The following is a 15,855-nucleotide window of genomic DNA, read 5'->3' on the forward strand; positions in this document are numbered from 1 at the left end:
TTAAAATATCGAATAATTATAATAATATCCACAAATAAATTAATATCATATACAAGAAATATTTTGGACATTCCCCAAAGCGACTAGGTGGTGGTTGACATTCACCGGTGAAAGTCGACATTCGGTCTTGATTTCGGTCATTCACGGTAACATACTCATTGGAACCGGAAATAAAATTCGACATGTTTCAAGCGCTTGATAATTAGGAGCTCATTTTCAGGACTTGCCAGGCGTGAATGAGAAGAAACAAAAGTGATTTGAAATATAAAACGTAAAGTTAACAAAAATGGAAAAATAAAGGGGAGAAAACAAAACTAGAAAAAACCACAGTAGCCGAGAGAGGAAAAAAGCAATAAAAAACACAGTGCCTGATTTTGGACGTAATTTCAATTTTGACATTGCCAAGAATATTTGCACTCCATTCACATCAGAACCCATATTGATGCCCTGGAATCTTGTTTTATTCATCTGAATGCTGATTCCATGACGATTCCATTCCACCTCTCCATGACGCTTGGATATGCCTTTTATCCTGATTTGTCCTCTCGACCACTGTGATTTTTCCTGTTCTATTTCCCAGCTTTTTTCCCACAAGACTACTGTGATTTTTCCAGTTTTTTTTCTCGCCTTCATTTTTCAATTTTTCGTTGGCAACTTGACCTTTTATATTTCAAATCACTTTTGTTCCTTCTCAATCTGACGAGTTTTGAAAATGGGCGCCTATTTTTTGAGCTTTAGAAACATGTCAACTGTTATTTCCAATCTGTAATTTTTTGAAGCGAAGTTTTTAATCGAGACTATTGTTTTGATAAAAACCTACTGTAGCTCAGAACCCTAGAATTCCACGGAATGCCATCCCATCACAGCTGCATTAGATTGCATTAAATATACAAAAGGGAGAAAAATCAATTTATAATTTTGGCTGCCACACTGTGAAGCAAAAATAATTTTTCGCGGTCAAAAATAAAAAAAAATGGAGTTATAAGGAAAAAAATCTCAATATGGTTTTTTGTAGTAAAATGTCCAAGGAATATGACGGTGTATTTTTTTTTAGGTTTATTAATGAAAACAGCAATTAAATGAAAACAAAGTCAAAATAAAAATAATTAAATTTTTCAGCTAAATTTTTATTAATATGATAAATCCTTATTGTAAATAAAAATATTAAAACTATGCATGATTCATACATAAATGTATTTCTAAGATATATATGAATTCAATATTTTATATAAATACTATTAAAACCAGAGCCATTTCCCTATTTCTGCCTGTACAATGAAATTGTAACTTTAGGGTGCTCTATAAAAAAAGCCTTACGTTGCCGAGGTAAAAAAAAATTGCGTACATTTGTTTGGTATATATACTCAAGAACTAAAAAAAAATGAGCTGCGGATATTTGCGAATTTGGCTGATATATCGATTTTTATAGTTCGTGTCATTTTTATAATAATGATAAAATTAATGAAAAAATTATAAAAATAAACTTGAGATTATTATTTTTGTTATAACATTTTCAAAATTTTTTATATGTAGCAAAATAGATTCATTATTTATTTTAAATTCGATAATCGAATATGTAATTAACAATCTTAAATATTTTGATTCAATTAATTTAGTTTAAATTTGTTTTGATAAATATTTGCGATTTTACGTCCATTACTTTATTAATTAAAATTATTAACCACAAATTTGTAATCAAAGATCTCAAAAACTACTAGTAAATAATTTGTATTTATTTATTTACAATTTTTTCAATAATCATCCGCCATTTTGTTTTTTTGAAATTTTGACTTCATATTTGAAATCAGCGCCCCAAAAAACCTATAGGTGATAAATTTTTAGAACATTGAAGTTAATTTTCTAATTTTGGCCGCATTTTTTTGATTTTGTCCCATTGTGTGCCATCAGAAATTCGTATTTCTCTCCCGTGGAGTTGGTATTAGAGATATAAAAAATAAATCTACGGTATCTATTCCCGACCAGTAATTAAAAAGACCAAATGGGTTTTGTACCTAAACCTATCTATTTTATTAAGGAGCGGCAATCAGTTTCCTCACTTACACTAAGTAAAAAGAGTCATTAAGCATCATAGGTTATCATTTGATTTTTTTTCGGTTCTGTGGTTTAAAATGAATTTCTGACGGTTAAATGACCTTCTTTCACAATCTTATGGGTAAAAACCAGATTTTGATTGTGCTTTTAATCGTTACTTTTTAGAAATGTTTTGGAGTCATTTTCAGTGATAAGAAACATTCTCCAATTGACATTATTGTAATCAGCAATATTTAGAAAGACGACGTTATCTCGGAATAATGTTGCATTACTTTTCTTCCTTTCATGTATCTGGATTTATTTCAGTGATAAAATAAACATTATCTAACTATTCTAATAATATTCTGGGTTATTTCCGTAGTTATTATTCCAGTTATGATTACTTTAAGTTAAGGATTTCAATTCAAAATGCTTATAAAATGAGGGTTATTTAATTTTTTTGCTTAATTCTTTCATGTAAAATACAAGATTCTTTTTTTTTCTTCCTTCATTTTTCTAACAGTTTGATGAATGAAGGAAATCCCGAGTAACAGCTCAAAAATTATTTAGAAGGATTTTTTTCCCCAGCCTCTAAACGATTATAAGTAAGATTTAATAGTTCCCCGTACGAAAAAAAAACGTGAAAAACGATATGCTTATAGGAATTTTGTGGTTAAATTATTTTATTCTTTTGTACAAATAAATTATTTTTATTAAAGACGAACATTAGGGACAGATTCTTAATTTTTTTTCTTTTTTTTTCTTTTGCACGATTTGATAGTAGAGAATAATTTTTCTTAAAATAAAGGAACTCATTAGTGAGGAATTTCCCTGCCAAGGGTCACAGTGAGCCAAAAAGGAAAGATATCTCTCTAAATAACTGTTATTCTTAATGATCGAATTTTCACTGAGGTCCAAATATTAATGTTTCAGGAAGGTGAACTCAAATATGCCAATTAATTAGTGCTAAAAGAAATTGTATACAAAACGTATATTCTCTGAATAAAAATACGCATTTTTTTCCCGACGAATTCAGATTTTTAACCTTTAAGGGTTAATTTTTTACCCGCGAAGGGTAGAAGAGTATCCGCATTTTGAAGAATATCTGGATCTAATAAATTAGGCAAGAAAGCAGTCCCTTAAGAAGTCGCCATACAGCGGGAGAAACTTTTCATCGCATATTCTATTTCACCTGAATTTTTATAACCGTCGTTGAACAGTCGACCCAATTTTGGGTTCACGATTACTTAGGTTAAACTCCGTAGTTTTGTAAATTTTGAACCCAATCCAGAAGACGAGGGAACTCCTTGATCGAATATTGGGAGAAATTTGCCTTCGTGGAGGACTTTTTGATGGAGCTAACCCGCTTTTGTGTTACATGGGGAGAAAAATCACGAAAACCTCCTACGGTTAGCCTGACGGCAAGGGGACTCTATCCCATGATCCGTCTACCACTGAGGATATTTCACGTCAGCACTGTGGTCGGTGCAAGCCGGATGCGGAATTCGCATCGACCGGGATTCGATCTCGGTTCACCTCATTGGAAGGCGAACGCTCTATCCCCTGAGCCATCGTGGCTCCGGAATTTCTATTTAAGGAAATCACATATCCAATTTCGAAGAAAAAAGTAATGTGTCTTTAAAGATTATCTGGTTTGTAAGCTTTTGGAAACTTCAAACGCTAGGTGCTGAAAAAAAATAGAATACGAAGTTTCTACACCTTAGGTACTTTAATTTCGTCGCACTAGAGCTGCACAATGGGCTATTGGCGACGGTCTGGAAGCATCCAAAAGGATGATCCGAAGACATGCTATCGCAATTTTGATTCTTCATAGGATGTTACATCACAGAATTGAAAAGTTAACTCATTTCTACTTAATTTGTACCTTAAAAAAATATTTCTGTAATTTTTATTTTTCATTTAAAGGAAATCAATGCCTTAAAATTGCTATTTTCTTTCAATTTTAAATATTTACTTTAATAATGTAAATTTAATTATTTATTCATTATTTAAAATTAGGAATTAACTGAAATAATTCATTTAGATGGCGATAAAGAAGACTCTACTCCCTGTCCTGAGATTGGAAAACTTATTTACTTTCTCTTTGCTCCTACATTAGTTTACAGAGATAACTATCCACGGTAAGACAAACTCATTCTTTTAAATGTGCATAATGTTCTAATGTACTAGATAAAAATAACATGCAGAAAATCTGTAGAGGAAAAAAAAACATTTTTGAAGTTATTTTAATGAAGGAAAGCAGAAAAAGTCCGCACCTTTTCTTCAGTTTAATCTACAGAAAATATTTTTCTTTAAATATTCCGCAGACTTTTGAAGACAGAAAAAATCTGTACTTTTTTTTAAAAAATTTTATCTGTATAAAAACTACAACAAAATTTTGACATTTTTTTCCCCGAAAGTTCTGTAAAACTTTTTAAGATAACGAAAAATTCTTCATTTTGTCCCCAATTTAATTTGCAGTTAAGATTTGTGCATCAATTAACTCAATCAACAATTTGAAGAATACATTGATGCAATTTCATGATTTACAAGTCTGTAATATTATTTATGTGTAACGCATAATAATTAAGATACAAACCTTAATAGTACAGTTTTATTTTAGAAATTATGTTAAGCATTAAGCATATTTCCATAACGTTTTTATAAAATAGCTCCTTAGGACTATTAGTAATCATGTTGCCAACTATTCACCAATTGTTATTTAAAGAAGCTTAACGAGAATTAAAATTTATATATGTACTTGGTCTCTTAGTAGCAACGAAAATTGTACTTTGAAACAACCTATAACTCCTTCCAACCCACTATACTGTACATTCTAAGGTAAGCATAGTCTTTGACTTCGATTATGCATGTGTTGTTATAAACGCTTACTTTCTCTCTCTAACTTTATTTATTATCTGATTAGTTCGTCATGATTTTTATTTCTATGCGAGCTAAAAGCAGAATTTCTTTTTTGGATAACTTTCAGATATCAGGTCATACCCTTCCAAAATATTCTTGAATTATTCTATGAGAATATGGGTGATGAGCAAAATCACAGTGGCTTAGAAGTATTTCTTCTTATTGCTCCTTAGATTACATAATACTGTTAATTTTGGGCACCGTAAAGCCGATTTTTGCTTTTGTGCCATTAAACTTTACTCACATTCAGATGGTAGCAAGTATGGGGAAGTGAGTATATAATAGAGTGTGTCATATAATTGTGATGACACTATTGGATCTGAGAGAATATTAAATATATATTAAATAAGTTTTATTATAATGTTAAATTTCAAATGTCCACTGTATTCACCCTATCAACCTTTGATCAACTTTAACTGGTATTTAAAAGAAAGAAATTGTGTCTTTGTACAATAAAGTGGCTATTCGCTTCCTGGGCTGAACTTTTACAGCTCCACTTGGTGGAGAACTGCGGAATAAACAATCCTACCTAGAAAATGTTACGTGATAAGCGAATTTTGTTTATAAGTATTGTGTAATAATGGTTTGTTCTGATTTTTATTTTAACTTCTTTTTTGCAGAACTTCTAAAATTCGCTGGAGTTACGTGTCCTGGAATTTCTTGCAAGTGTTTTGCTGTATTATAGGTGCTTACATTCCATGCACTTATTTCATAGTAGACACTTTCAACAAAACTGGAATCGAATCCATGCCACTCGTCAAGTTTATTGGAACGTTAGCTACATCCATCTTCGCCGGAGGAATCCTCATGTTTTTAGTCTTTTATGGGATGTTTCATTGTTGGTTGAATGCATTTGCAGAAATGTTGCGTTTCGGAGATCGTATGTTTTACGACGTAAGTATCAACTTTGATCGTTGTTATATTTCAATACTTTATTTTTATTAAGTCGCTTTCGCGTCAGTGAAATAGAGCAGTCAAAATTTTTTTCTATTTTCTGACGAGCTATAGCTCTTAAATCTTGATTGGAGTTCTGTACCTCATAACAATGCTAGTTCTAACCAGTCCGCTATAATCAGAAATTGTTGTTAGTCGAAATTTTAAACCTTTTCCAAATACTTGCAGTGTCTAAATTTCAACTGGAGCTAAGTTATATATTACAATTGTTTTCAAAATTTATTTTCTTTTTATTGCCATCAAAATGTTGAGTTTTTGTCTAATTTGTACAAATTTCCTAGCGCAAAGCTTTTAAAACAAGAAAATAATAAAGTAAGTGTTTTAAAACATTTTTTTCGAGTAAATTTAAATGTAGAAAATAATTATATTTTTGTCAACCTTAAACGAAGAGCGTTGGGACGCATTAATTAGCTATTAAAATTTTATTTCATTATTGTAATGTTATTTTGCTAATTTTGTTATTTTATAATAACATTATCTACTCAATTTTACATTAATTATGTTTTGTTACATCTTTAGTTTAAAAAAACTTGAATGAAAAAAGGATGTAATAATTAATAAAAATAAAAAGTAATGGAAGTTAATCTTTCATTCTAATTAAACTAACAAGAATGTAATTATTAATAATTAAAATGCAATTTACGACGATGAAATAATGCTTTTATCAGGTTAAGGAGTTAATCAGTCTGTAGGGTAGCAGGAATTTAATTAGTTAATTAGTTAATGAGTTAATCAGTAGGTAGGGTAATAAGAATTTAATCAGTCAATGAGTTAATTAATCAGTGGGGTAATGAGAACTTTATCAGTCAATGAGTTAATAAGTCAGTATGATACTAAGAATTTCATCTGTTAATGAGTAATCAGTCAGTAGGGTAATAAGAAATTAATCAGTTAAAAAAAATAAGATATAAATATTTTCTCGAAACGTGGCATTATCTGGGTGCCCTTTCATACGGTCCCCTGCTAATAATATAAAACTTTTTGTTAAAAAAATTAAAATCATGGTTAATTTCAAAGATATGATTACAGGTTTTTTGGCATATCATTAACATCTTTTAGACTGTCACGTCTTTTTCGTTGCGTCCCGTATGAAAATTTTAATACTAAAACTTTTTAAAAATTAGTACTATATTCGAAAAGATTAAAATGAACGCTTTCATATCTTAAAACGATGGTTGCAAAAGATGAAATAATTTTAACAGACCGCATAAAAGTGTTTTTTAAAATGAGGCATTCTCTCTTCAGGCAGAGGCCTTTTGTAGGTAAGTCATAAAAATCCTTGACCAACTTCAGAGAGTGCAATCGAAACCTATTGTGAGACACGACCACATGATGGGGGAATACCTTCCGGTGCAGTTGCACTCACCGACCTTGAAACAAATGCCAGAAATGAAGTTTTATCTCCTTCTTTGGCGAAACATGAAAAAGGTCATTGCCCTAACAATAAATATTTCATCGCTTATTACTGAACCTTAGAAAAATTATTTTTTTTTCCTGAGGTAAAGTTCAGAAAATAGAAAGTTTAATTTATTTTTGCTTAAATTCCGGTATGCATTTAAATATACAATTACATTGTGTCTAAGTTAAAATTTCGGGAGTTGAAAAAAAAAAACGTAAAATTAGAAAAATACATTTAATAAGTAAATAAAAAAAACTTTATAATAAATTTAAAGATATGTTATGAAACTGTTGATTAACCTTCAAAAATTAGAAAAAAAATTATAGTATATTTTTGATGGGAGAAAATTTGTCACTTTATTTGTTAATTTCACTTTTATTTATATTTTTAATATCCTTGTCTGGATTTGAAGTATAAAAAAATGAGCACATTAAGAGCCTCATTAATATATAAACTAGAAAAAAAGCGTACTCGAAATCTAATGAATCACTTCGAAGAATGGCAGAAGTGAAGACATCAAAACCTGTTTGATTGTCTGAAAAAGGAGAGAGGAGTTGTAAGGCAATTACGAGAAACACCTTCAAGTTCAGGGAAATTAGTAATCATGGGAAAATAGAAGGAAACTAATAAGTTGGGAAATATATGAGCACTATAATGATCATGATCAATAATTCATCTTTACATATTCATTGACTGGATTCCTTTAGTTTCATCTGATTGATCATTTTGACGATTTTATTTCGTTAATTTTATTAATCTTTTATTGGGCCATATTTCTAGCAATGCTATATTAGTTTATTTTTGGAGGATTGAGATCGATTGACAAAAAGAAATTCATTCAGCAGATTGTCTAAAATTATTTTGGTTTTTAGGAGCAGTTTTTATTTATTTATTATTATTATTTATTTTGTTAGAACGGTGGGTGGTATACTTAAAATTTTACATTAAAAAATCGGCTATGTGTTCTTATAAATCGCCGAGTAAATAAAGTCTGTGTTTATTGTTACAAAATGAGAAACGATAAAATAAGCAAATGAAAATAGCTTCTCTTCCTCGGTCTCACTCCTTGACCCCACACAAACCTTTACTGTTATTCCCATTGATGTAAACAAAGCAAAGCCCTTCATTGATTTTTGGAAGTTATCCGTAGATGGCCACACAAACCATAGGTAAGAAACATACTTCCCACTCCCGTAGTCCACTTCCCACTCGCGAATTGTTAATAGTAAGCAAATTGTTAATGTTTAAATTTAAAAATAATTAATTAAAAAGAGTTTTTTAGAATATAATTAATTGGTAATCCGTTTATTCTATTTGCTCATTAAATATGTTTTTTTCCCCCTCCAAAGGACTGGTGGAACTGTACTTCTTTTGCCAAATATTACCGTTCCTGGAATATGGTTGTGTATGACTGGCTGTACTCTTACATTTATCGAGATATGTATACAGTAAGTCTATTGATGTTCATTCATAATTTTATTTGTCTTCAAAGTCTTTTACATAAGATTTCGGTATACAGGGGTTGGACAAAATAATGGAAGCACTTCGATACTAACACATTTTTTGACATTTCGCAAAAAAAATACGTTGAGAATCAATTTATAAATTTCGAGGTGTTAAGGTAGCGCAATTTCCTATACATATCAATGAAGCTTAAAACTTTTTGAGGTTTTGAGGGACAGACAATAAATTACAAACGGAAAAAAATATTTTTGAACTCCTTATGCCAGAGAATGTACTAATAAATTTATGTCTGTTACTAATAAATTTATATTTGTTACTAATAATTATGCTATTAATTAAAGCCCGAATGTGCTAATAAATTTATTACTAGCAATTATAGCGGAAAATTTCGTAAACCTAGCTTAAATATTTATGAAAATATGGACATTTTAATAAAAAAAAAAATTTTTTTTTGTCTTACGTTTCTACTTTAAAGATAACATTAAAAATATTCAATAGAATGATACAAAGCTTTTCGATCGATTTAAAATTTATTACAAAATTATTGCTCTAAACTTTGAGAAAAAGTGGTTAAAAACTGCACAAGATATGAGTCATTAAAGTAGTTCTTCTGTACTGAGCGAAAAAAAGTTTAAAAAAATTTTCTTAATTTTGTTGAATCGTATTTGGCAAATAATGAAAAAAGTCCTATTTGAATATCTTAAAAATTTATAAAAGTTTCAAGCAATTTTCTAAGTAGTTATCTTACTTTCTAAGAGAAAATGTAAAGTGATAAGGAATGTTCCACAAATTTCATTTTGTACTATTAAACAAGATTTATTAAAAATGGAATCGGAAAACCCCTTATCATATTTAGCCTTCTTTTAAAAAGCAAAAAAAAAAACTGCTCAGAAAATAGCTTACAACTTTTTACATTTTTAAGATATTCATATCGTACATTTTTTTTATTAGTTGTCAATTACGATTTTTGCATTTTTAAGATATTCATATCGGACATTTTTTTTATTAGTTGCCAATTACGCTTCACTACAAAATTAATTGAAAAAAAAAATTTTTTTTTTAATTTTTCAGCGCATGCGCAGTATAAAAGAACTACTTAAATTACTCAAGTTTTTAACGAATGCTTATCAAAATTTAAAGCAATAATTTTGTAAAAGTGGCCTCTCATAAATGTTGCAAAAGACCAGCTGCGAATTTTCCTAATTTTGCCCTAAATAATTATGGAACACTCTGAAAATATTCCCCTCTCACGCATAAATGTTTCTTACGATGATTTCTCAATGAACAGAGAAGGTAATTAATAGGTGATATTGAATAATTTTGACTATTATTTTATTGTAATTTTCAGAAGTGTTTGTTGTAATAATTTTATCTCCGTCTTTTTTAGCTTCTCGGTCGAAGTAGAGTTGGAGCCATGTTAGTTGTCTTTCTCATATCAGCCATCATTCATGAATACATCTTGGCCATCTGCTTCAAATTTGTCTTCCCTCTCCTCTTCATTTTGTTTTCCAGCTTCGGAGGTAGACACACATTCAACTTTTATATTAGCTATAAACTTTTCATTAATTGAAGATTATTTATTTTCGAATTTATTAGGCAACTAGCAGGAGGGGAATGTACCGGTACGACGCTCCGTTATTTTTCTCTTAATTGAAGCATCGTTCAGGGACTTTGTGTATATGTGAATGACAGAAATGGGTGGTTGTTGACTTTCACCGGTGAATGTTGACAATCACATAGTTCGCTTTGGTAAATGTCCGAAATATATACTAGGTCTTGTTAAGTGCCACTGCCCGGTATACAGTTGCCCGATATGCCCTACATCAATCTTTTTAAGGTCAGGTGCCACTGACCACTATGCATTTAACCGGTACTCCGGGCACTGATGTTACTCCTAATCTATTCTCAGCTGATATTAAAATATCGAATAAGCATAATAATATCAACGAATAAATTAATATAAAATCAGATATAACAAATGTTTTTGACATTCACCAAAGCGACTATGTGATTGTTGGCATTGTCTTGATTTCCGTCATTCACGATAACATTGTTTATACATTATTTGGAATATTGGTCAAAAATGAAGAAAAAACAGTATACTCGTTAGAGGTTGTAAAAAAAAATAAAGCAAGGAAAAAAACACTTGATGGAAATCTGATGGGAACTGAAAACAAAAACAGTTAAGTTTCATTATGAATCTTAAATGTATTTTTTAATAATCACTCTTACTTGTAATCTAACAAAATTTGATGTTTCAGACCCGCCTCTTCAGTGGTGATTTATATATTCATTTAAAACACTAAATGTGTAAATTTCTTTTGCTTAATTATTAGCAGGAATTCTGAATGTACAAATTAAGGCCAGTCATTGCCGATCATCCTAAGTATTTGATTTTGTGAAAATGTCCGAATTCATATTTCAATTATAGAATTTAATCATTTTCTAGAATTATACTCCATATTTGATACAAAACATGCTAACAAAGTTAAGTTAAATTTCTCTTTCGTCTATCTTCATCTGGTGAACTGCCTTTGTGAGAAAACTTTTTTTAACACAATAACACTGGCAACTTATCGAAATTAGAATAATTTAATTTCTAAAAGGTATATTTCTTTTGCTTAATGAAAGCATTTTTAATACTAGATTGTATTAAAATAATGCTATTAGTCCTAAAGCAAAAAGTACTTTGCACTTCAAAAAATAAATCTTTATTTATTTTATAGCTTTATCCTTATCGTAAAGAAAAACATTGAACAGTGTTTATAAAAAAATATTTCTAATAAATAAATATTGCTCTCAGATCAAAAACATGATTGTTTATCTCAAACAGAAGTTATTAAAAGTTTGTAATATAAATCTATGCTGGGTAAATGCATTTTTATCAGTTTTTAATTTTCATAAAAAGATTATAGCTGTTGGAAAATATTCCTAAAAAAATTAATTTTTAATGATTTAATCTAATATGTAAATACAACGATTTATTTTTGTTGCAAAATTAGCAATATTTATATTAAAAACTGTTAATTTTACTCAAAAAAAGAAGCTTATAAAGCCAACTATAACCCAAAAAAATTTTAGTCAGTAAGTAGGAAGATGTATTTAAATGTTTGTAACTTAGGTTAGAAATTCAATAGAAAAAAATTGTTTCAGGTAGAAAAAAAGAAATTCATATTAAAATATAAAATTATGTATCAATCTACTAATGCATAATTTTATATATTTTATGCTTGGTATTTTAAAGAATCTCTTTAAGATTCTTGAGCCCATCTCTATTTCTATTAAATAGAAATATGATATTTTAATCGAAACATTTCATTTTGAAAGGATTAAACTAATTTCTACTATTTTTTTCCTCTAGTGATTTTGGTATTCATTACTCGTCGAAGGACATCCCCTTTTTGGAACGTATTTCTGTGGATTGGTATGTTTCAAGGTTGGGGTCTCTTAACCGTATTTTACAGTTTAGAATGGTATGCCAGAATCAATTGCCCAAGAACTTTGGTAAGATACTCACTGATTTTACATTAAAAACTATTGTGTATCCCTTCCGTAAAAAAAAGAATTAAAAACAGCCATATTTTAACAGTTTTTAGCTGAAACCATATAAAATTTATATTTGAAAGACAGATCTTTTGCGAAGCTTGTCAAAAAAAAATCTTAATCTTGTAAAAAACTCATTTCCAGAGCAAAGAAAACTCACAAATTACAAGACTAACAACGATCTGGAAAAAAACAGTATTTGTAAAAAAAAAAAATTAAAAAAAAACGTTCCAGTAGGCAATATACAGGGTGGTCCTAAAATATATGTCAAAAATGTAAACGTAGGTACAGGGGACATAAATAAGCATATTTGGATAGGAATGTGTGTGCGGTAATGGGACATTAAAGCACTAGCTTGTAAAGCAGTATGAATCAGAGAAAACTGAAAAGACAAGTAAAGACAAAAGAAAATAAAAATTTATCAACAATTTACAAAAGGTGCTCGAAAGAGCAGCCACCAACATCGATACAAGATTCACAGCGACGGCGCATGGATCGGCGTACATTAGAAAAGACGTTAGGCATGTCGAGCACATGTAAAGCAGCAACAGACAAGCGGGCAACCAGATCTTCTTGATGGGACTCTCGTACACCAGGCTTTTAATGTGACCCCAAAAGAAAAAATCCAAGCAGGTTAAATCAGGAGAACGCGGTGGCCAGGGAACCTGACCACCCCGTCCTATCCAATGCTGGCCGAAGACAGCGTCCAGGTGATTTCTGACGCTCCCTGTACATCCTCTAAGCAGCTAATTCGTTTCCTTGTGCAGCCTCATACATGAAATGCACATTGGTAAAACGATGCATGCTGTTTGAGATCCGTGCGGGAATCCAGCTAGCAAGCGCTTTTATACGCCGCAATCATCAGCGCTCCCTACCGGCTCAATGCGGCATTACCGCACACACAATCCTATACGAAATATGCTTGTTTAAGTCCCCTCTACCTACCTTCACATTTTGACACATATTTTAGGACCACCCTGTATATCGTCCTCAGTGCTGCGAAAATTCTCAAACAACGAGACTGTGCGTAGTTCATAATACGTACTATCGTTTTATTTGATTCTTTTAATTAATTAATTATTCTTGGTATACGTCGTGATTGCTCGAAAAATAAGGCGCTAGTTTCCCATTAAGATGATCCAGGTCCAAATTCCTGTGATTTCTGGTCAATTCATATACTGCTCGTGGCATCAGAAGGTTTTTTTTCTCCTTTTTTTCTTTTTTTTTTTTTTTTTCTCACTGAAACACAAATGCTGGTTAGTTTCACATAAAACGGGAAGACTAGTTTGTCCGAATACTTGATGTTGAGAAACACTTGTTTTCTTGGTTCAAAATTACGATTTATAGCCGCAAATCCAATATGGATCGGCTGATTTTTTAATCAAAAATCTCTTAGGTATAAATGTGCCCAACTAAGAAATGGACTACGGCTTTATTTTGAGCATCGTTTTTAACATTATTGGTCAAGTACAGATTTAATTTGCTGAAAATAATTTTAAGCTTTTAATATTTCAGGATTCGTGGTTTGATTACGTCTTGCCTCGTTCCTTCACTTGCAACGTTATCACATGGCCTGCGTGAAAGAAATGATTTCAGATGGCGGCTACAATAATAAAACTGTTGCGAATCTAGAAAAAGTATTCCGAAAATGGTTACTTCGAAATGGTTGAAGTTGCTTTTACTGAAATATTTCAGGATGTGGGTTAAAGACTCTTTGCCGATTTAAAGTATTTCATTTATCATTTTCATCAACCAAAAAAAAAAAAAAAAGGTATCCAAGATTCTTTGGAATGTGTCATTTTTTGAATGGTCATCAAAAGACTATTTTTGTACTTTTATTATTTAGAATGACTTCATATGTATTTTTCAAAGGATTTAAATATTTATACTATATGTGATTTTGTTTTTACAATCTAAAAAGTAAATCTGGTGCCTCAATTGTTTCTATTTTGTAGTAGTTCGTAAATACACAATTAATGTATCTCTTTAACAAAGATTTATAAATTGGTACTTGTAAATTTAAAATTAAATGGTTTTCACAAAGTAATAAATAAATCTAATGTCTTTACTTTTTTTATTTTATAATAATTTTCAGATGTGTACTATCAGTCATGTGTACTATTGTGTAAACTTGTCATGTCAACCCTCTTCTTTCTCCCCTTTATGTCGATTTATAAAATATTTACTCAATATTTATTTTAAAATTAATAGACTTTTACAAAATATTAAAATTTTGTGTCTTTTTTTTAATTCAGACTTAGCTTAAGTTTTCAATTATTTTCGAGTTTAACATTCAATTAAAAATTTGTTAGTTGATCTTTTTCTAACTTCATATCGATTAAGTATTACTAATGAGCAAAAGTCATAAGTAAACTTTATATTTTATAAGAGCTGTTAAGGGAGAATGATTTCTTATTTTTGCTAACAAGATCTACAATTCTAAAATGCTGACATAATATTTGAACAGTCATTTATTGAAAGTAGTTTTCAACAATAGGTTCTGATAAATAGTTTTATAAACTTGAGTGTTCAGGAAATTCTCCTTGTGTCTTTATTTTAAAATGATAATTAGTACTTTTTGTGTTCTTACTGTCAAATATGTTTTTTGAGCTTTTTATTATTTTATAGACTTGTAAATAAGATGTGTTCCTTCTTTCTTTTCTTAAATGTCAATTCATAAATTATTAGACAACATTTATTAAACCATTCATGATTTTTTTTGTTGCAGACTATAGAAGAAAGGATCCCACACAAATCTCACATTTTCTGTCAAACTTTTTGAAAATTTAATTTGTTGCAGTTCAAACCATTCTGATCAAAAGTTCTTATGAGAAGCCCAAAAATGGATAGTTTCCCAGATACGAAACTTTAAACATACAGTAAACGGTCACCGTGGTAAAAAGTGCTAGATTGTGAGAGTGTTGTGCTATTTTAGGATATGCTCGTTACAGAGATAACATCGATGAGCCGTTTACGAAATTAAAAGAATGTATCTGAGATGCAGCATTCCCCAACAAAATATAAATAATATTCAAATAATTAATAAATACTTAAGTTCACGCGTAACTATCAATAATTGTATACATCCAAGTATCTTTTCATTTAAACAATCAGCCCTTGTAAGGGTTATAACATGCGCAAAATCTGATCCGTCATCCGTATCTTGGTACACATTAGTTAATGCTTATTACTTTATACTTATGTCGGTATTAGAGAATTGAGAATTACTATTTATCTTTGAAGCTTCGTAACTTGGAAACTATGAATTTTTGGACTTCGTGTCAATGAGAACTTTTGATCAGAATGTTTGAAACTACAACATATTACGTTTTCAGCTAATTTAACAAAGATTTTTTTTCCATAAGATTTGTGCTGGTAATCTTTCTAAAAATCAAACAATATTTTTTATTTAATATATTTGTATTTAAATATGATTTTACGAGATCTTGTATTCTTGAGTTTTTTTTATCACCTTCAATTTTATTTTAATTTAAAAAAATTTTTATTCGTTACAAATTGAGGTGAGTAATTTTAGTAACTCG

General features: G+C 30.0%; 1 protein-coding gene across 2 annotated transcripts in view; it reads left to right on the forward strand.

Annotated features, from left to right (window-relative positions):
• Window positions 1-14,378, forward strand: part of LOC107447646 (sterol O-acyltransferase 1) — a 59,611-nt gene extending 45,233 nt beyond the window's left edge. For both annotated transcript variants that reach the window (XM_087153468.1, XM_087153469.1), the window contains exons 9-14: window positions 4,076-4,172; window positions 5,574-5,847; window positions 8,656-8,754; window positions 10,158-10,290; window positions 12,132-12,274; window positions 13,829-14,378. In XM_087153468.1, the coding sequence (XP_087009594.1) occupies window positions 4,076-4,172; window positions 5,574-5,847; window positions 8,656-8,754; window positions 10,158-10,290; window positions 12,132-12,274; window positions 13,829-13,894 (812 nt within the window). In that variant the 3' untranslated portion in view covers window positions 13,895-14,378. The remainder of the gene's footprint in view (window positions 1-4,075; window positions 4,173-5,573; window positions 5,848-8,655; window positions 8,755-10,157; window positions 10,291-12,131; window positions 12,275-13,828) is intronic.
• Window positions 14,379-15,855: the final 1,477 nt, after the last annotated feature.

This window comes from Parasteatoda tepidariorum, chromosome 10, assembly GCF_982258835.1.
Source record: "Parasteatoda tepidariorum strain Cologne lab strain chromosome 10, Ptep-v5.0, whole genome shotgun sequence".
In the NCBI taxonomy this organism is placed as follows: domain Eukaryota; kingdom Metazoa; phylum Arthropoda; class Arachnida; order Araneae; family Theridiidae; genus Parasteatoda; species Parasteatoda tepidariorum.